This window comes from Diabrotica virgifera, chromosome 4, assembly GCF_917563875.1.
Source record: "Diabrotica virgifera virgifera chromosome 4, PGI_DIABVI_V3a".
Taxonomy (NCBI): Eukaryota; Metazoa; Arthropoda; class Insecta; order Coleoptera; family Chrysomelidae; genus Diabrotica; species Diabrotica virgifera.
In genome coordinates this window covers 221,399,080-221,421,295 of record NC_065446.1, presented here as the reverse complement: position 1 = coordinate 221,421,295, position 22,216 = coordinate 221,399,080, and the positions used below count along the sequence as shown (strand labels likewise).

At 32.8% G+C, this 22,216-nt stretch overlaps 1 protein-coding gene across 2 annotated transcripts in view; it reads left to right on the top strand.

The window, feature by feature from the left end:
- Positions 1–22,216, top strand: part of LOC114326408 (outer dynein arm-docking complex subunit 4-like) — a 135,405-nt gene that overhangs the window by 34,384 nt on the left and 78,805 nt on the right. For both annotated transcript variants that reach the window (XM_050649871.1, XM_050649872.1), the window contains exon 3: positions 19,916–20,162. In XM_050649871.1, coding sequence (XP_050505828.1) covers positions 19,916–20,162 — 247 coding nt within the window. The remainder of the gene's footprint in view (positions 1–19,915; positions 20,163–22,216) is intronic.

Below are 22,216 nucleotides of genomic sequence, written 5' to 3'. Positions count from 1 at the left end.
TTTCAGTAGACGTTGAGTCTTGGATTTGAACCTTTATAGTCTCATCAGAACCGCCGAAAAAAACTGACGATAAATTGAAAATATCATGTTCCATCTGCCTTACAGATTTTAAAACCTTTTCAGGATTCAGCAGGTTATTCAGTTTATGGATCTCGTCAATTTTTTTAATAATATAGTCCATTTTGTCGTCATTTTTTTTAACAAATCGTAAGTCTTCATAAAAACTGGCAAATTATCAGTAAGCTTTTTAGTAACTTGTGTTAAGGCCTCAAAGTTTTCTAGAGGTATTTGATTTCTTGATAGATTATTTATTTTTTCATCTAAATATCTTAAGCTAGGCGAATCACATACTGTACAAAAAAAATTTAGATGGGAAAATTTTTGATCCAATAAGGCTTTTGTGAACGACTTGTTTAGACCTGTACACTTCATACAGAAAGTTCTCCGACAATCTCCATTACATCTTAAATTATTCAATTTATCCGAATCAGAAAAATGTGAAAGACAATTCTCACAGCTGTATGTCATGGTCAAAAATTATATTGCAGTAATAAACAAGGTCGATGAAAGTAATATCGCCATCAATGGTAACACGTTAAGGCCAGTTGAAATTAAACAAAGTGTCAGGCAGTGTTGTGTGCTATCACCGATACTGTTTAACGTCCACTCGGGGGTAATATTTGCCAACACTTTATCGCACTATTCAGAAAGTATCAGGATAAACCGACAAAGAGTAAATAATATCCGCTATACAGATATCACTCTTTTAATGACTGATTCGGAACAGTCTCCAGATAGGTACTATTAAATTGGGTCACTGAGAGTTGTAAAAAAATGGGGATGAAGTTATACGAAAACCAAAGTAACAGCGAGAACAGAGATAGCCCGGCAAGACTTTATAAAAATGAAAAGCTTATTTTTTAACAGTAGCATTAACATAAGCCTTAGATGTCGTTATCTATATTTCTATGTATGGTCAATGCTTTGGTTCCAAAACGGGGTCCCGTGATCCTTGGGGTCCCAAAAGGGGGTACCCCGGTTTCCCGGGTTAATGTGACGCGCCATATTACCCATATGGGCGCCAATGGTGAATATTGAATTCTTAATTGGATGTCAGAAAATGTGCAATAACTAGGTTTTAAAACCCATTAAATTTCATTTACATATCTCAACCGGTTTTAGAGCAATAAATAAATCGTCAGTTTGTAAGAAAAATTTCAATATCCCCTATCTCGGAAACGAAGCATTTGAGGACATACGTCTATAAAGCACATTGTAATTATTTTTTCATGCAGAATTTCCCCTTAAAGTTTGCTATACTTATTTAAAAATGAAATTGATGAAAAACATGGCTAGTTGTTAAAGCACCTAACTTTTTTATGGTCCAACATATGCGAATGAATCAAAAACCAGAATACATGTTAAGAAAACATGAGCCTATAGTTTAGTTTTAATTTCAGTATTTTACAAATGCTAGGATATTCCACATGGTGATGCGAACTTTGAGTGAAAACACACTTTGATTCGTACACTCGGTATACGATGAAAATGTACCTGTTTAACAACAATAATATTACAGTGATATTACTAAAGAATGAAGCTATGGAGTTAAGGAGATTTAAGACATAAAAAGTTTGCCCCAAAATGTATTATCTTTATTTCTGTAAAGGATTTTGCATGCATTTTGTGTCAATTCTCTATTTTTTTACTCCTGGATAAAAAGTTCTATTATCTTTTTGGACATATAATAGTCTTCCGTTTTTGCACATAATTGTCTTATATTATGTATAATATTTGTTGACTCTATTAATCTCTATTTCGTATTTTGCCTACATAATCGTTTAGCTTCTCTTCTTTTGGTTTTATAATGCTGTTTAGTTTTTCTTGTGTTGTTTCTAATATTTTCCATTTTTGCGTTGTTCCTCTGCGCTAGGACCCTTTTGCAGTCCTCCTCATCAAAGCAGTGTTCTCCCTGTTCTTTTTCTGCTTTTCCAACGCTAAGGTCTGTCGCTTCTATCATGGCTATTTGTATTAGTTTCTATTCCCGTCAGGATTCTTCTCAATAACTTGTTTATTTCTTCCTCTGTTATTTTTGCTACTTCTTTACCTTGGAATTGCTCAAATTGGTATTTTTCCGTTGTCTTTCTTTTCTTGGTAGCTTGGGGATTGTTTGTTTAAGTTTGACTATTGTCAATACAATATGACCACTCTCAGCATCTGCTCCTCTGTAGCTTCTACTATCAGTCACCGATCTATTATGTTCTGTTTCAATAAGAATATGGTCTACTTGGTTTCCTGTTTTCCTATCAGGAGCTATGCAGGATATTTTATTTGCATTTTTAAGATTAAATTGTATACTTGCTATGTTAAGTGTTAGGCCAGGGTAATAAGACAAAAATATACCCTGTTCGTGGCACTCGAGCAGCCAGGGTACTGAAGCGTTTTTTCGACAAGTAATACCTATAGGAAAAAATTGCAACTATTTCCTGCGTAGGATCTGGCGGCCATTTTTATTTATAAACAATTAACTGTCAAAAAATGGCATTTTTCCCTTTTTTTTCAAATCAATGGAAAACAGTGAAACTTATGATTTTTTTATTACAAATATCTTTGAGATTATGGAAAACGCTTTAAAATGACCCATTACAAAGCTTGATATACTCATTTATTGTTAATATAATTGCGAAAAAAGTAGGAATTGCAAAAAAAATTATTTTCCTAATAACTGCTGTAAAAATTAGTGTACATGTTTGAAATTTTTGTCAAATGAGGGTTCTTTGTTGCTTAATAGGTGATAAAAATTTCAAAGCGATTCATTATATTGTTTAAATTTTATTCGAATTGTTTATCTCAGTGAGCATGTTCTTTGCACTAACATAAGTCAGAAAAAAATGACGTTAGAACCATTCCACAGGTGTCAAATGGAAGAGCATGAACTATATTTCCAACTTGGTTTAAAAAAAGCGAATAAAAAATGCATTTATTAGTAATAAATAATTATGCAAAAGTATCGTAAATCTTTCCTTATAAACTTTTTAAATAATTTTTCCAAAAAAATTAACTTTTTTACCCTGTTTTAAGTGCACAACTACCAAGTAATGTTATTTATATCATAATTGATAAAAAATTTTAATAAATATATATAATTTCTTATATAACAAAATAAAAAGTTTATAAGGAAAGATTTACGATACTTTTGCATAACTATTTATTACTAATAAATGCATTTTTTATTCGCTTTTTTAAAACCAAGTTGAAAATATAGATCATGCTCTTTCATTTGACACCTGTGGAATGGTTCTAACGGCATTTTTTTCTGACTTATGTTACTGTAAAAAATGCTCTCTGGGAAAAACAATTTGAATAAAATTTAAACAATTAAATGAATCGCTTTGAAATTTTTATCACATATTAAGCACCAAAGAACCCTTATATGAAAAAAATTTCAAAACTGTACACTAATTTTTACAATAGATATTGCGAAATTAATTTTCTTTGCAATTTCGACCTTTTTTCGCAATTATATTAACAATAAATGAGTATATCAAACTTTGTAATACGTCATTGTAAAGCTTTTTCCATAATCTTAAAGATATTTGTAATAAAAAAACCATAAGTTTCACTGTTTTCCATTGATTTGAAAAAAAAAAGGAAAAATGCCATTTTCTGACACTTAATTGTTTATAAAGAAAAATGGCCGCCAGATCCTACGCAGGAAATAGTTACACTTTGCTCTTATATGTATTACCTGTCGAAAAAACGCTTCAGTACCCTGGCTGCTCGAGTGTCATGGAAAAAACCTTATTACCCTGGACTATTTATGTTCCATTGAAAATTGTATTAGATTTATTCCACTATTATTACTTTCTTTAGGCAGGCTTTTACATCTCGTTATATTTACATAAATTTATCTTCTCTTCGTACTTTTCTATTCATATCTACCACTATTATTATTTGTCATATTTTGGTACTTTTTTAATCATATCACAAATTTTTAATTAATAGACGGATACGTGAAGAGACCGAAATATCCGAGAATCAATTTGGCTTTATGCAGGGCAGGTCAAAAACAGATGCAATTTTCATTACAAGGCAGTTGATGGAAAAATACAGGAATAAAGAAACAAACGCTCATATGGTATTCATTGAACTTGAGAAAGCATATGATAGAGTTCCTCGAGAGATTCTCTGGTGGGCACTCAATAAGATAGGAGTCCCTGGTGAATATGTAAATATTGTAAGGGATATGTATGAGGGAGTAATGACTAGTGTTAGGACAGGTGTGGAAGAGACTGATAAATTTTATGTGAAAGTAGTATTGCACCAAGGCTCGGTGCTTAGTCCGTATTTATTTTAATTAGTTTTGGACCAGATAACAGCGAGACTACAGGGTAGCATTCCATGGTACTTTATGTATGCTGATGATGTCGCGTTAGTAGGAAATAGTGAAAGAGACTTTGAAAAAAAACTGGAACAGTGGAGACAAGCTCTGGAGGAAAAAGGTTTAAAACTTAGTAGGACAAAGACTGAGTATCTGCTATGTTCATTTAAAGATGGATTTAGTACAAATAAAATGGTATGTTTGGATGGTGAACTGATTGTAAATAACAATAGTTTTAAGTACCTGGGATCAGTATTACAGAGTAATGGAGAAATATATGGAGATGCGTGCAGTAGAATTAGGGCTGGATGAATGAAGTAGAAGGAAGCGAGTGGTGTGCTGTGTGACAGGAAAATTCCAATGAAGTTGAAGGGAAAATTCTATAAAACATCCATAAGACCGGCTATGATGTACGGAACTGAATGTTGGGCGGTGAAAAAGAAAGAGGAACAACGAATGCATCTGGCGGAAATGAGAATGCTTAGATGGATGAGTGGAGTGACAAAAAAGGATAAACATAAAAATGAGTATACTGGGGGAAGTCTAGATGTGGCACCATTTGATGCCAAAATGAGAGAGCATAGGTTGAGATGGTTTGGTCATGTTCAACTTCGAGACGCTAATCACCTAATACGAAGAATTGCTGAAGTGCAGATTCCTGGAAGGAGTAGGAGAGGAAGACCAAAGAAGTCGTGGGGGGAGACGATTAGGCAGGACATGTTGGTAAAGGGGATTAATATTGATATGACCCAAGATAGAATTGTATGGAGAAATGCAATTAGGGAAGCCGACCCCGCATAGGGATAAGGCAAAGAGAATGATGAATCACAAACTTGTTCATAGTACTCGTTTTTTTTTTTATTTCCAAGTCGTTCTCTTGTGTGGAAGCATGTGCGTTAATTATGCTGATTTTCCTAGCTAGAGATTTCTCGAGCAATCTTAAATAGTAATTTTTGTTAATTTCTCATTGCTTGAAAGTCAATTACTAATCGGCTTATAAAAAAACTACGTGCTATTTCCTTTCCCTTTCGCCAAAATCATCGTCCTTATTGTAGCCATGTTGTTATTATTTTTCCTTTGTTGTTTACTAGTTATAAGTTCTTTACCATCCTTGTGCAGCTTCCCTTTTTTATTTCGTATAGCTGCCCCTTCTCTTCTCCTACCATCTACTGTTAACTTTTGTATTTTACTTTTGCAAATTTTCCTTTTGCTCTAACTTCTTTCGCCAGTTTGCTTATAGTAGGGGAGCAAAGTATTCTAAATATTCAGTCACTCGAGCGCTTTGGGGACCTATTGGGTTGTGAAGAGTAGGTCCTAAAACCAAAAAACGTTAAGTAAAGTTTTTCATTTTAGTGGGCACTTGCCATTTTTTAATTTGATTTTCCATTTCCAACAATCGTTTTTTCAGATTATAGCACCATCTATCCATAACTCGAAAAAATGTTTCGAATAAAAGTTGCTTATTTTTACGTAAAGAATCCAAATTTGGAATAAAAATTTGGGGCTCATATTTAAGATTTTAAAGTAACCCCCACCCCACCTCCGTAGGGGGTCGTGTTTGGAACCATTCGACAGATTTTTCAAAAATATTCATTAAGCGTATTTTGCAGTTTTTCGATCTAATGTTTATTCTGCGAAATATCGTGGAATATGTATTTAAAATTTTAAATTTACCCCCCCCCCTCCGTGGGGGACAAGTTTGGTATCCTTCGGTAGATTTTTGAAAAATATTGAAAACGTATTTTTTAGTTTTTCGATCTAACGTTTATTTCGCGAATTATTCGCTTTTTTAACTTTTTAACTCACCCATTTCCTTACGACCCGCTCAAATCGTCAGATTTTTGAAATATACTCTTTTGCATGTACTTAACTTACCTTATCTGAATCTGACAATTTCGAGTATTTTTAGGGATAGATTTTTTTCGGGCCTCCCTTAACGAACCCCCCTGTGTTAAGAGCCAATATATGGTAGAGTTATATCTGCAGGACACCAGGTTTCTCCCCATATGATAATCTGACGCGCTCGAGTAACTGCAAAATTCCCGCTTGGGCTCCCCTACCATTATTTGTTTCTGTATTTCTTTTATTTCATGATTAGGTAATTGTTTATGTAAATGCCGTCGTTGTAGTTTTTTGACTTGCTCCTGTATTTCAATATCTCCGTTTTTCAGCAACTGCTTTGTTTCTATAACGCAGAGATTCTCCCCAATCTTGTGACATTCCTTAATTTAACTTTTAATTGTAGATCTATATGGCTCTAAATATGTTTCCATTTCTTCTCATATTTGTGTAGCATCGTTTGTGTCCATTTATTATCCTGATATTATCAGGTTTTACTTCTTAATGTATTTCTCTGGGTTTCTCTATTATTTATTATAGCTGCTTTACTTCTCTTTTTAAGTTTTGATTCTCTTTCCCTTAATTGCTTATTGTTTTCCGTTTATTAATAATATCGAAAGAAACAAATATTTAATCGTTAATGTTTTATACAAATTGAAAAATTGCGGCATCCATAAAATATTCTAAAAAAAAATTTACTTATTAAATTATTTTTAAAAGCATTCTCTCTTTATACAGTGCGAAAATCGTTCAGCTGGACATACGGAACATACATTGTATATTTAGATACATAAATACATACATTGTATTATATTAAGATAATTGTGGCAACTTCGCTATCTCAATGACAATATAGTTAGCATTAAGGGGCATTAACCTCAAAATTGACAATTCATTTTGGGTGACACAAATAAACGTCAAAACATGACATTGTAGTGGAACTATTTTTGACCTAATGGGAAAACTGTGTCTGTTTAATTTGGAAATTCATTTTTAAATAAAATATATTTTAAAAATTAAATACTCCATTAAAATGTTACATTTTTTAAGCCGTACCTTGCATTTGTTAGAGGAGTCAATTTTATTTCTTTAATGTATAGGGGGCTGAGTAGAAGCTTAAGTTCAAGTTTCTGGGGTCGCCACCCTTGTCCCCCCGGCCGCCATCTTGGAAATGGTGTGCAAAGGGGTTTCGCGCTATATCTCGTAAACTACCAACCCTACGGAAAATCTAGTTAAACATAAAATGGAGACAATTAAATTTTCTACAATTTTATTTGTATTACTTTTTATCGTCAAGTGACCAACAAAAAAGATATAAACAAAAATATGTAAAAATTTTTTAACAAGATTCTTTTGGAGGTTAAAACTTTTTTTCAGTTCATTTTAAAATAAAATAACATTATATCAATTTTGTACAGGGTTCTTCAGCGAACAATTTCCACTATAAATTTGTTTAATTATATTTATTTATATAGGTGTTACAGCGCCCCAAACTTGACCATATTCTCGAATGCTCATAGGGGTATAATAAAAACAAAAGTTAGGCTTACTTCTCTATCTATATATATTTTTTATTCATACAATTTATTATGATTTTAACATTCCTATGCTATTATTAATCTGTTTGTTACCTTTCTCCCCACTATAAAACTATAACCCGAAGCATATAAAGAAACGGCCCAAGAAGTTGTTTGAGGACAAATGCGCCGGTTCAGAAGAAGAATGACGCAACCCCATATTGCAAAATTCTTAAGAAGAGCAAAAAACGAATTTTTGTTATCAAAATCATAAAGTATGATGAAAATTAGTCATTCACCACACCGTGGTCAGGATCTCGAGATATAAGCGTTTTTTGGGGTGTGCCGCTTGTTTATGAAGTAACATAACTTTTTTCCTATTCTATATTTTGACTTAAAATTTTCCAAAAAACTTCTTAATGAATTATTTTTATTGTTTTTTTTTTTTTTTTTTTTTTATTAATGGCTTTGACAGAGCCAATTAGCCAGACTATTTGTGTTTTTTTGTATGGTATTAAAATAACAATTTTAAGTTAATATCTAAGCCTACTTATTATCTAAATTTACAGAGTGTTATACTATCTTAATGGATACATTTTTCAATTTTGTGTGATATTTTTACAATTTTATAATTTTATTATCTAAGCCTATTTAAAATTTAAATTTACAGGACGTTACATATTCGTAAAGACATTGTAACGTCTGCTTATTTTTTGGAAAAAGAATTTCGTTTAAATTGACAGGTAAAGGACAATTTAGATCAATTAACTTTTCATACATTACTTTAATATTTTGTCTGTACAGTCCACACTTCAATATGAGGTGCTGTAGATCTCCCATTCCACCACAGGCGCAATATGGGTTATCACTGATACCTATGCTGTGTTTGTATGCTGGGGTTAGTGCGTGATTTGACCTCATTCTGTTTATTGTTTTTATAAATAGCCTATTTGATTCTTGTTTAAACCATCTCTCATTGGGAATTAGTGGCTGGCAATTTCTAAAATTTATTCCCGTTGTACTTTGGTTATATACACGTTGCCAATTTTGTTTGCAATGGTTTTTACTGATATTATATATATCGGTTACTAGTAGAAGTATGTTGCTTATGTTTTGTTTGGTTAAAGCTGCAGATTTAGCTAATTTGTCGACTTCTTCATTTCCTAATATTCCAGAATGTCCTTTCACCCAACAAATAATAATTGAACTGCCCGAGGAAGTAAAATCATAATATAAACTCTTAATTTCTATCTCAATGTGGTTTAGATTTTTTGTCGATTGGATAGAAGTGAGTTTGTCCACAATACTTCTACAATCGGTGAAAATGATATAATTGTCCATACCAACAGAGGCTATATATTTTAACGCAAGTAATAAAGCTGATAATTCGGCAGTATATATTGAAGCTTCATTAGGCAATCGGCATGATTCTTTGTATTCAGAATTCCAGTGATATATTGCACATCCGGTTTTATTTTGAATTTTGGAGCCGTCAGTAAAAATATATTGAAACATAGGCCACCTGTCTTTCATTATTTTGTTGATAATATTGCCTGGAAGGTTTGAATCCATGTAGTTTGTTTGTATTACCTTGGAAAAGAGAGTTTCAGGAGGTTTAGTGTAAATTAAAGGTATTTTATTTTTGTACATTTGGTTTTCATTCATTGTCAACTTCCTGTAGCTTTCAACGTATATGGGGGTTTTTTTAGTACACCAATATTTATGGCTTAAATCTAATATATTCAAGTTACGAATAGTCCTTAAGTAGCTGACGTTTTTTGAGATAGCTCTAGCTACAAACTTATCTGTACAAAACTGTCTACGTAGAGTAAGTGGTGGTTCCTTAGCTTCAATCTCAATAATAGTAATAGGAGTAGATTTTAAGTAACCGAGACAGAGTCTCAAACATTTATTCCTTTGGATTTCAACTTTATTAAGATATCCTGTTGACGCAGACCCATATAAATGACAACTATAGTCGAAAATTGGTCGAATCATTGAGCGATAGAATAGCAATGCAATATTCGGGTCAGCTCCCCAACCGGTTCTACAAAAAGCTCTAAGGATATTCATAGAATTTTCTGATTTCTTTATAATAGAATGAATTTGATCCTTCCATAACAATTTACGATCCAAATACGTCCCAAGATATTTAACACAATTTTTTATCGGAAATTCTATTCTACCTAATTTGAAGGTGCCTTGAGAAATTTGGCGTTTTTTGGAGAAAAAACAAATTTCAGTCTTTGTGGTTGATATGGATAAGCCTAGAGAATGGTAATCATTTTTTACACAATCTAATGTAAATTCAAATTGACGTCTACAAATGTCTAGGGAAGAATGGGAGGTGTACAACACAACATCATCTGCAAATTGTAAAATATTAGAGTGTGGAGGTACTATATGTTCTAAATCTATATTGTACAATGAAAAGAGAAGTGGACTTAAAATACTACCCTGTGGTATACCTATACTCGTTAACCTTGGTGGTAAAAGGTTCTCGTTTATTTTTAAGTAAGTCCATCTATTCTTGTACAAGGATACAATGAAATTTGAAATTTTAAGTGGCATTCCAAGATCTACTAATTTTTTATAAAGAATATCTAAATTTATGTTATCAAACGCTGAAGTTACATCTATAAATGCTGCAGCTGTCGACGCCTGATTTGTAAAATTGACCTGTAAAGAAGAGACTAGGGAAGTGAGAGCATCTTGTGTAGACCTGGATTTTCGGAAGCCGTACTGAGATTTGGGAAGGATATCTTCGGACTCAAGCCAGTATTCAAGCCGATTTTTGATTAATCTCTCTAGAGTTTTTAGTATACAGGAACTTAAAGATATAGGTCTGTAAGATTCAACTTTGTTATCTGGCTTTCCTGGCTTTTTTATAGGTAATACAATATAGTCCTTCCATGCTTTGGGAATTAAATTTTTGTTTTGCCATATAGTGTTAAAAATTTGTAGTAATAATAGTTTATATTCTGTAGGTAGAAAATATAGCATAGAATATGATATACAGTCCATCCCTGGAGATGAACTATTATTTTGCTTGAGTCCATGATTTAATGTCCATAAATCAAATGGTTTCTCTAGATTGAAGTTTTCTCTGGGTACGGTAACTGTAGCTTCATTTATCTGACTTGGAACCCAAGGAGGTGAAATCTTGAAATGGAACTCTTCTATCCATGCAGCTTCGGTGTTTATCGGAAGTTGATTGGACTGCTTTCGGTTTTTGTAGCGATTTACTTTCTTCCAGACGTCGCTGATTGGAGTGTTGGAGTTTAAGCTTTCGCAGTAATTTATCCAAGTTTGTTTTTTTCTAATTTTAAAAGTTTTCTTTGCTAAGGCATCTAATTTTTTGTATTCAATTAGATTGTGAAGATTAGGATTTGTTTTATAATGTCTATATGCTGTTTTGCGGTTATTTGCAGCTGATTCGCAGTTATTATCCCACCATAGTTTTGGTATCTTGTTTGTAGGATATTTGTTATTTTTGTATGATTTTGGAATTGAAATGGTTGCGCATCGGTTTATTTCGGTAACTAACTCTTCATAAGTTTGTGGTTGTTTTCCCGAATAAAAGTTCGATGAATACAAATTCCAATCTGCTTTATGTAAATTCCATCTTTTGTGTGTATTGTCACCAGGTTGTATTGCTTGTTCCGAGTTTTCCAAGGCTATGATCAAGGGTAGATGATCAGAACCATGTGGATCTTGAATAACAGACCAAGTTAATTTAGATAAAATGTCCTGGGTACATATTGTTATATCGATTGCTGATGGGCTGGAAGTTATTGTTGTGTTGGTTAAAATTATAAACTAAAAAGTTTGTCACACAACTTTTTTAAGTAAACATGAAACTAACGAAATATGATGACAAAATGTTTAAAAACTAACAACTCCTTTTATAACGTTTTTAAATAATTAGGACAAATCCCATTGTCATCTACATACTTCAGAGATTAAACAGTAAAATCTTCAAAAGGAAATATTTACAGAGACCAAAGATAGAGCTAGGTAAATTTGAAAAATCATCATAATTGATTTTCGGCATTTTTGTATAAAATCTGATTTTTTAAATATGTTTCACCAAATCTAGATATAAATAAACTTCATATTCGGATTCAGCGACCTCTAAAACATAAAAATAGACCAAAATTGGTCATTCAACTTAAATTTGATTTTCGTGGTCGGCATAAAGATTGCTGGCGCTCGACTAATATATAGATAGAAAAGTATTTTTTTATTGTATTCCTATGAGAATTCGAGAATCTGGTCAAGATTGGAGCGCTGTAAAACCTAGATAATAAATAAAATTAAACAACTTTATAGCGAAAATTGTTCACTAAAAAATCCTCTACAAAATCGCCATGATAGTATTTTATTGTGAAATGAATGGAAAAAAAGTTATAACCTCCAAAAAGAAACTTCTTACAAAATTTTCTCATATTTTTATTTATAACTTTTTTGTTGGTCAGTTTACGATAAAAAGTAATAGACATAATATTGTAGAAAATTTAATTTGCTACATTTTATGTGTAATTAAATTTTCTCTAGGATTGCTAGTTTAGAAAATACAGCGCGAAAACCCTTTGCACCTCTTTTTCCAATATGACGGCCGGGGGACAAGGGTGGCGACCCCAAAAACTTGAACTTAAGCTTCTACTGAACCCCCCTATACGTTAAAAAATAAAATTGACTCCTCCAGGAAATGCAACCTAAATGTAACATTTTAATGGAGTAAAAGTAAAATTATTAATTCGTCAGTCATAATATTTGTTTTGATTTATTTATGGACTGCCTTGCATTCAAAATCACTCATTCTATTCGTTCTAACAGCTCTATTGCACCAGAAACTCGTACTCGAACAGAAGTTTCAACTAACACAGGTTAGCGCAGTTGCCACAATGATCTCTATGTATATTCCCGATGTCCAGCAGAACGATTTACGTACTGTATTATTTGAAGCATACAAAACATACATTAATCGACATCGCAATGCTGCCAGACATCAATTTTTTGTGTCTACTGTGAAGGTTCGTTTGAGGCTACCTTTACGTTGCACTATTATGGAAGATGTGAAAAAAATATTGTTTATTTAAAGATCTCAAACGGCAGTTGAGCATGTCTAGAATAAGAATTAGTCTTCAGGCACATTACCCAAAGAATGGTTAACGTCAATTTTTATTTGTCTCCCTAAAAAGAAAAACGCCAGAAAATGCGGCGACAATCGCACCATAAGCTTGATGTCCCATGTGCTAAAGTTGCTATTGAAAGTCATCCGTAACCGAATATATTATGAAAAACTGGACATAGACATTAATGATACGCAATTTGGGTTTCGCAAAGGCCTAGGAACTCGTGAAGCTTTTTTTCACTTAACATACTTATACAAAGGTGCCTGGACGTCAATCAAGATATATATATGCGTGTTATATTGACTATAATAAAGCATTCGATAAAGTACGACATGAACAATTAATGCATGTCCTGGAATCAAAGAAGATAGACTACAATGACCTCAGGATTATATCTAATTTACACTATAAACAACGAGCAAAAGTACGTGTTAACGATCAGCTATCAGAGGAAAATGAAATTAGACGTGGAGTAAGACAGGGATGCATGTTGTCGCCAATTCTTTTTAGTGCCTACTCGGATGAGATCTTGATAAAAGCTCTTGAGGGTGAAACAGCTGGAATAAAGGTCAATGGGGTTCTCATTAATAACATTATACATATATGCGAATGACACTGTCATCTTAGCTGAAAATATTGGGGATCTTCAGAGGCTGGTGACCAGAATAGCGGAGTTTGGACAAGAATAAGGTCTAATAATGAACGTCAAGAAGAAAAAGTTTATGAGAATATCAAAACTCAAAGAAATAACGAGAAGCTTTTTATAAACGGATCCAATATCGAACGAGTCGACCGATATACATAGGTACTTTGGAACAATGATCAACTCCACAGGAGATTACTTACAGGAAAAAAATCAGAATAGAAAAGGCTAGAGTAAATTTTAACCAAATGAGAAAAGTGCTCTGCACAAGAGATTTGAAGCTGGAGCTAAGAGTTAGGTTGGCTAGGTGCTACGTTTTCTCGACTTTTTTTATGGAATGGAAGCTTGGACCTTAAAAGCTGCATCAATGAAAAAACTAGAATCATTCGGGCTGTAGGTGTACAGAAGAATTCTGAAAATATCGTGGACAGAACACGTCACAAACAAAGAGGTTCTGAGAAAGATGAATAAAGAAATGGAAATATTAAATACCATTAAACAATAAAATTGGAATATCTCGGACATATTACACGTGGAAAGAGATACAACTTGATCCAATTGATTATGCAGGGAAAGATTCAAGGAAAAAGAAGCATAGGAAGACGCAGAATATCGTGGCTGCGCCACCTGAGAGAATGGTACGGATGTACGTCAAATGAACTTTTCAGAGCAGCCGTCTCTAAAATCCGAATAGCTATGGTGATTGCCGACCTCCGTCGCGGAGCTGGCACTTAAAGAAAAAGAAGAAGAATAAGAATAAGTAAAAGTAGACGCACTCTTCGTATATCCTGGACCGAATATGTGAACAACGTAGAGGTAATCCACAGACTTGGAAAAGAGAAAGAAATTGTGAGCACAATTACACAAAAAAAACTTGAATATCTAGACATATTGACATCTAGATATATTGAGACACGATGAGTACCGTCTACTGCAATTGATTTTCCAGGGGAAAATAGACAGTAAGCGTGGGCCAGGCAGGAGAAGACACTCGTGGCTCCAAAGTCTGCGAAAGTGGTTCGAGCTCACATCAGTCGAACTATTCAGAAGTGCCGCAAGCAAGATCAGAATTGTCATGTTAATAGCCAACGTTCGCAACGGACAGAGCACTTAAAGAAAAAAAAAAGAAAAATAGACATACATGTTTTATGACAAAGGACTTTTTTAAATCTATTCATGTTTCCGCTACAAGAAAAACGAATGCATCTTCCACAGCTAAATCGTCCAATATTTTCATTTAATCGCTACTTATGCTGTCGTAATTTTGTATATTATCATGAACCCTGTTCTGCAACAATTAATCCTGTCGCCAGTGGCGGTACAACGGCCTCTTTAATTCAGATGGACTTACCCAAGTTTTTTTTTATGTATTTTGACCCGTAGAACACGAATTTTTTGGGTAACAGTCGATCCGGATGTCGATAAGTTTGTTATAAACAAAGAACTTGAGGAATATTATAACAGCGATTTTTCGCAAAACAAAATATGTTTTTGTATTTTTTGGGCCATTCTAAGCAAAAAATGATTTTAAAAGTTTTTTCGTAGGATGCATAGTTTTCGACATAAACGCGGTTGAACTTTTAAAAAATCGAAAAATTGCAATTTTTTAACCCGAATAACGTTTGACTGAAAACTAAAATAGCAATTCTGCTTATCGCATTTGAAAGTTCAAGTCAATTCCTATCGGTTTTGATTACTTTCATTGCTAAAAATTAATTTTTTTATTGTTAAACAAAGCTATAAACACATAGTGATTGAATGATGTTTTCAATGCATTTCTCATTTGAAATCGAACGAGTAGGCGTGCATACATACAATCTCTACGTGGATTAAGTACTTTAAAACGCATGCATTGGGCACGGGAAACACTATGTGTTTATGGCTTTGTTTAACAAATAAAAACTTAATTTTTAGCAATGTAGATAATCAAAACCGATAGAATTTGACTTGAACTTTCAAATGCAGTAAGCAGAATTGCTATTTTATTTTTTAATCAAAAGTTATTCGGGTTCAAAAATTGCAATTTTACGATTTTTTTAAAGTTCAACCGCGTTTATGTCGAAAACTATGCATCCTACGAAAAAACTTGTAAAATCATTTTTGCTTAGAATGGCCCAAAAAATACAAAAACATATTTTGTTTTGCGAAAAATCGCTGTTATATGATTCCTCAAGTTCTTTGTTTATAACAAACTTATCGACATCCGGATCGACTGTTACCCAAAAAAATTCGTGTTCTACGGGTCAAAATACATAAAAAAAACTTGGTTAAGTCCATCTGAATTAAAGAGGCCGTTGTACCGCCACTGGCGACAGGACTAAATGGTGTAAGCCACCGGCTTGTTCTGAGATAATTAGCTTTTTTTATTTCGTTATCAGTAGTAATTGCACAAGAACTCTAAAATTCTATATTAATTTTAGAGATCGAGTGCAATTTGTTGCGATTTTTTCATGAAAAAAACTACTGTTCAAAACCAAAATTTTATTGTAATTTATTTATGTAATTTATGTCATTAATGTCACTGAATGTATTTTTTCGTAGCAACGAAGGGCATCTGACGCAATATACTTGACGACGGGAAATTATCAGTAGTAATTGCACAAGAGCTCTGAAATTATTGAATTTTTCCCGAGTGACACTTTGACAGTTTTAATTTCACGAGCCGAAGGCGAGTGAAATTATATCAAAGTGTCACGAGAGCAAAAATTCTATATTAATTTCAGAGGTCGAGTGCAATTTCTTGCGATTATTTCATGAATAAAACTGTTCAAAACCAAAATTTTATTGTAATTTATTTATGTAAGTACCATTAAACACACAGTTATTATAAATATTTGACGATTGAAAGTCATCACTTTTATAATTTTTAAAACATTAATTGCCATTAATGTCACTGAATGTATTTTTTCGTAGCAACGAAGGGCATCTGACGTAATATACTTAACGACGGGAGATTATCAAAAATTATCGATTTAATTCAGATTTCTGTAGCTTTCTATTGGTCAGAATCTCCTATGAATGAAATAATCAGTAGTAATTGCACAAGAGCTCTGAAATTATTGAATTTTTCCCGAGTGACACTTTGACAGTTTTAATTTCACAAGCCGAAGGCGAGTGAAATTATGTCAAAGTGTCACGAGAACAAAAATTCGATATTAATTTCAGAGGTCGAGTGCAATTTGTTGCGATTATTTCATGAATAAAACTGTTCAAAACCAAAATTTTATTGTAATTTATTTATGTAAGTACCATTAAACACACAGTTTTTATAAATATTTGACGATTGAAAGTCATCACTTTTATAATTTTTAAAACATTAATTGTCATTAACGTCACTGAATGTATTTTTTCATAGCAACGAAGGGCATCTGAAGTAATATACTTAACGACGAGAGATTATCAAAAATTATCAATTTAATTCAGATTTCTGTAGCTTTCTATTGGTCTGAATCTCCTATGAATGAAATAATCAGTAGTAATTGCACAATAGCTCTAAAATTCTATATTAATTTTAGAGATCGAGTGCAATTTGTTGCGATTATTTCATGAATAAAACTGTTCAAAACCAAAATTTTATTGTAATTTATTTATGTAAGTACAAATTAGTACAATTAAACACACAGTTGTTATAAATATGTATTTGACGGTTGAAAGTCATCACTTTTATAATTTTTAAAACATTTGTCACTAATGTCACTGAATGTATTTTTTCGTAGCAACGAAGGGGGCATCTGACGTAATATGCTTGACGACGGGCAATTATCAGAAAAGTTATCAGTTTAATTTAGATTTCTGTAGCTTTCTATTGGTCAGAATCTCCTATGAATGAAATAATCAGTAGTAATTGCACAAGAGCTCCATAATTATTGAATTTTTCCCGAGTGACATTTTGACAGTTTTAATTTCACGAGCCGAAGGCGAGTGAAATTTTGTCAAAGTGTCACGAGGGCAAAAATTCTATATTAATTTTAGAGATCGAGTGCATTTGTTGCAAATTTTTCATGAATAAATCTGTTCAAAACCAAAATTTTATTATAATTTATTTATGTAAGTACAAATTAGTACAATTGAACACACAGTTGTTATAAAAATTTGACGGTTGAAAGTTATCACTTTTATAATTTTTAAAACATTAATTGTCATTACCGTCACTGAATGTATTTTTTCGTAGCAACGAAGGGTATCTGACATAATATACTTGACGTCGGGAAATTATCAAAAATTATCAGTTTAATTTAGATTTCTGTAGCTTTCTATTGGTCAGAATCTCCTATAAATGAAATAATCAAAAATTATCGGGTACAATATCACAAGAGAGTGAGAATAAATTGCTAATAAAGCGACAGTTTTTCGAAAATTTGTTGTCTGGCAATAGACACGAGAGCCCGCAGGGCTCGAGTGGCTATTGCCCAATGACAACAAATTTGAGTAAAAATGAAGCATTATTTTCTTATTTATTCTTACTGTCGTGTGATATTCGTGAGATTATTTTTTAATACGTGCATTATGGATATTTTCTTAAATGTGACAGTTGTCAAAACTAGGAACTGGTTGCACAATCTTCTTTAAAAAATTCTGTCGGTAATTTTCTACAGTAGATAATTCTCAGTATAATTTTAATCTAATTGGACAGAATTAAACACGTGATCAAATATCTTACTATACGATTGGAAGTTAAAATCATCAAAAAATAATCAGTTTAATTTAGATTTATGTAGCTTTCTATTGGTCAGAATCTCCTATGAATGAAATAATCATAGAAAATTCGTTTTTTGAGATTTTTTTCTTTAAATATGTTTTGCTGTTTTACCACAATACAAATAAACGGAAAATATCGAAATAAAATAATTACCTTTAATTTTTGGTATAAAAAAAACAGAAAAACTGGGTTACATGATTGTTGCAAAATTGAGTAAGTGATCATAGTTAATTGTGTCAAAATAGTTTATAATACAAGTTGATACAAAAGATAATCATAAACCATTTTTATTGAGAAAAAGTCTTCTCTTTTTCTTTTTGTGTAGACATTACTGTCTGTTTTCCAATGTGCCTCCAGTAGGTTGTCATTCCACCTTTTTTGTGGTCTTTCCACTAATCGTCTTCCTATTGGGGAATCGTCTCTCGCCGTCCTTACTATTCTACTTGCTGTAATTCAGATTATGTGGTCATTCCATTTTACTCTTCTGTATTTCACCCAGTTGTTAATGTTGTCCACCTTGCATCTCCGTCGTGTATCTGCACTTCTAGCTCTATCCCATAGTGGCTTACCATCGATTTTTCGAGGTGTTTTCATCTCTGCTGTAACATTGAGAAAAAGTAGTTACAGTAATTGTTATTATTCATGTACAACGTCATAATGCTCCTCATCAATAGCAAAATCTGGCATATATCCATGTCCTTCTACATCGTCTATGAAATTTTCACTTCCGACTTTAAGAAATTATAAAAGCCTTTTGCATCTGTAGGTACTAAATCCAAGATGTCTTTCAGGTCTTTTTTTTTCAGCAGAAAGCTGTCTATTATTTGGCCACAATGGAGGTAGTTCTATGTTTCCAAGTAAAGGTTTTCTGCTTAAAAGGAAGGATCTCTAACGTGATTTTTCATGTACAAAATAGTGGGTTCATGCTTGTTCATTCGTATGACGTGGGTTTTTATCCAACTAATACGCTGTTTATTACTTGAGTCGATCTTGCGATTTGTAATCGACCTCTCTACTCCTCAACTGATACAATATCATTAGTTGCGATACGGTTTACGATAAACTTCTGTTTTCTTCAACAGGATTTTATGATGACCATGTAGCCATGTATCCATCATGAAAGGCATGTTATGTATAACGCAATTAACTTAATTTGTTTTAGTTTTTACCCCAGTCTATAATCCAGCAATAAGCAACAACGGCGTAACCCACCACATTCTATAGCACCAGACTATCAACCGCTAAGTTTTTTTTGTGTAAATAGTGTATATAGAACAAAAGATTACTTAAATCTATAGCCAACTTGTCCCAATAAAATAATAATTGATTTACTTTTTCTGCCAGTGTTGTTTTGAGAGAGAATTATTGTAGTTTATGTTTACACATATACCTATTAAAAATTTTTCAATAACAATGTAAACCGCACTGTGGATTACCTGGTTGTTGTAGCATTACCTGGATGCATTATCGGTAATTTGACGAATATGGGTTAGAACTTTGGTTAATAGATGTCGCTAAAGTACCAGATACGGCTTATACCATTTCTGTTCTTTGTCAAACCACTCGTAATAAACTTATTGGTATATAAATCAAGTTTGTAAACAAATTGTGGGTTACACCATTGTTGCAGAACAGGGTCCCCTAAATCTCTACGAACCGGATATCTACATCTTTTAATGTTAATCAATTGTATTTTAGTGTTCGATTGCTATTGAAAATTCTGTAGGGGAATCTGCTGGAACCCCTCTACGTGATTATTTTAAATTAATTAGAAAAATTGCGTGGGTAAAAAATATCCTCTCGTCCCACCCCGACAACTTTATTCCAAGGGGAAAAAAAGATAAGAAGTTAGATATTGGAAAAATAATTTTAAAAAACCATGCTGAGAAGGATAAGAAGAAAGTCAAACGTCTCTCTGTGAAAGACAGTCAACCAGCAAAGAGAGGTATGTATTTTTATTGTTCTTGCTCAAGACGTTACTTCTTCTTCTTCTTCTTCTTCTTCTTCTTCTTTTAGAAGTGCCCTCTCCTCAATGGAGGTTGGCTACTAGAATTGCAAATTCTTGTCTCTCTTTAGCTGTTCTTATTATCTGTTCAAAATTTAGCCTTTTCCATTGTTGGATGTTTCTTAGCCACGACAGTATTTTCCTTCCTAGTCCTCACTTTTTCTCGATCTTTTATTTCACTATTAATTGAGCATATTGGTACTTAGTGGTTCTCAGTATGTGGCCTAGGTATGATGTTTTTCTAACTATTTTATGCAGCACTTCTTCTTTTGTGGGCAAATTTTCGAAATGTCTCCCGGGCCAGGTAACTATATCCCGTATGTACTCTGCCAACATGCGAATGTTTTTGGTAGAGTTTTTTCTCTGTCCAAGAATTTTTTTTTACAAAAATACTATAAGTATCATTTTAAAGCATTTGTTTGGACAAAGAAATTTGACTGTTAGTAATAAATAATAGTACTAATAAATTGTCTTACTCGGGTGTACATGCGAACAATTTGTGCCCAGTAAAATATGTTACGAAATTTTTAAACAAATATGGCCCATTAAAATATTAAGGGCATAGGCGCATAATATCGCTCCAATATGTTTTAAATATATTAATTTTTTTCGAATCCTGAGAAAGCTAATAAGTATTTTTGAAAAATTTAAAAGCAGAATGAAAGATTGCATTATTACCGAGGGTCGAGAGTCCATGAAAACTTAAGATTTAGTTTATTTTAAGAAGTTACAGGGGTGAAAAAAAAAAGAAAAAAAGTTAGTGTGATTTTTAATTGCAAATATTTTATTCAAAAGAAACTTTTTATTTACTCTAAGGGACTTTCGGCCCTCGGCAATAACGTAATCTTTCATTCTGTCTTTAAATTTTTCAAAAATACCTATTAGTTTTCTCAGGATTCGAAAAAAAAATGAATGCATTAAAAACACATTGGAGCTACATTTTTCAAGGATCCAGATTAAAAGTTTCTGAGTAACCAAAGATTCAATCTGCAAATCCGATATCGGATGGTAAAATGTTATGTCCATTCTATTCTTCTTTATTGGATTGTTAATGCTGACTTAATGAGTAAGCTGGAAACTTTTGAGATGTGACTACTTGAATAATTTTGAAAATATCATGGACCGGTCATATTATGAACGAAATGGTGTTGCACAGAATGGGAAAAAACAGAGAACTTTTGACCATTATTAAAAGGAGAAAGACAGCATATTTGGGGATTATGAAGGGTAAAATCGAAGGAAAAAGGGTCCTGGTAGACAATAAATACCCTGGTCGAAAAATATTCGCGCCTGGACCGGGTTAACCACACAGTCGCTTTTAAGAAAATCAGAAATTAGAGATTCGTTAGTTATGTGAACACTACGAACACTAATGCTGTTGATTTCAATAAAATCGCATAAAAGAGAAAGAGCGTAGGGGCAAAATTTCGGAACAATGCTTTTTAAATGCATTCATGTTTTCGAATCCTGAGAAAACTAATTGACATTTTTGAAAAATTTAAATCCAGTATGAAAGATTCCAATATTACCGAGGGCCGAAAGTCCCTTGGAATAAACAAAAAATGTCTTTTGAATGAGATATTGTTTTCACCCAATTTTGAAAAAATGTGAAAACGTTGAATTATCCTCGTCCGTCTGTCCGTCCGTCCGTCTGTCTGTCCGTAAGCTCAGCTCCTCCGTCATTATACCAGGGTAGAGGTATGACAAATGAGGTGTCGAATGAAAGCTTATAATCCAAGGATGGTACTAAAGGTGAGAAATTTGACCTAGGACTTCTGGTTTTGGAAATGTGACCGGAAGTACTCTTTTAAAATTACCGGAAGTACAAGTGATATTTGACGCGCCTTCACAAGACGAGAACAAATATCATGACTAAAGCTCGGATTATAGGCAAAATGACTTTTTTTGCCTATTTTGCCTATTATAATTGTTTTTTGTACTTTTTGCCTTTTTTCGTAAATTCCGCCTATTTGTGCCTTTTTTAAAATTTCATG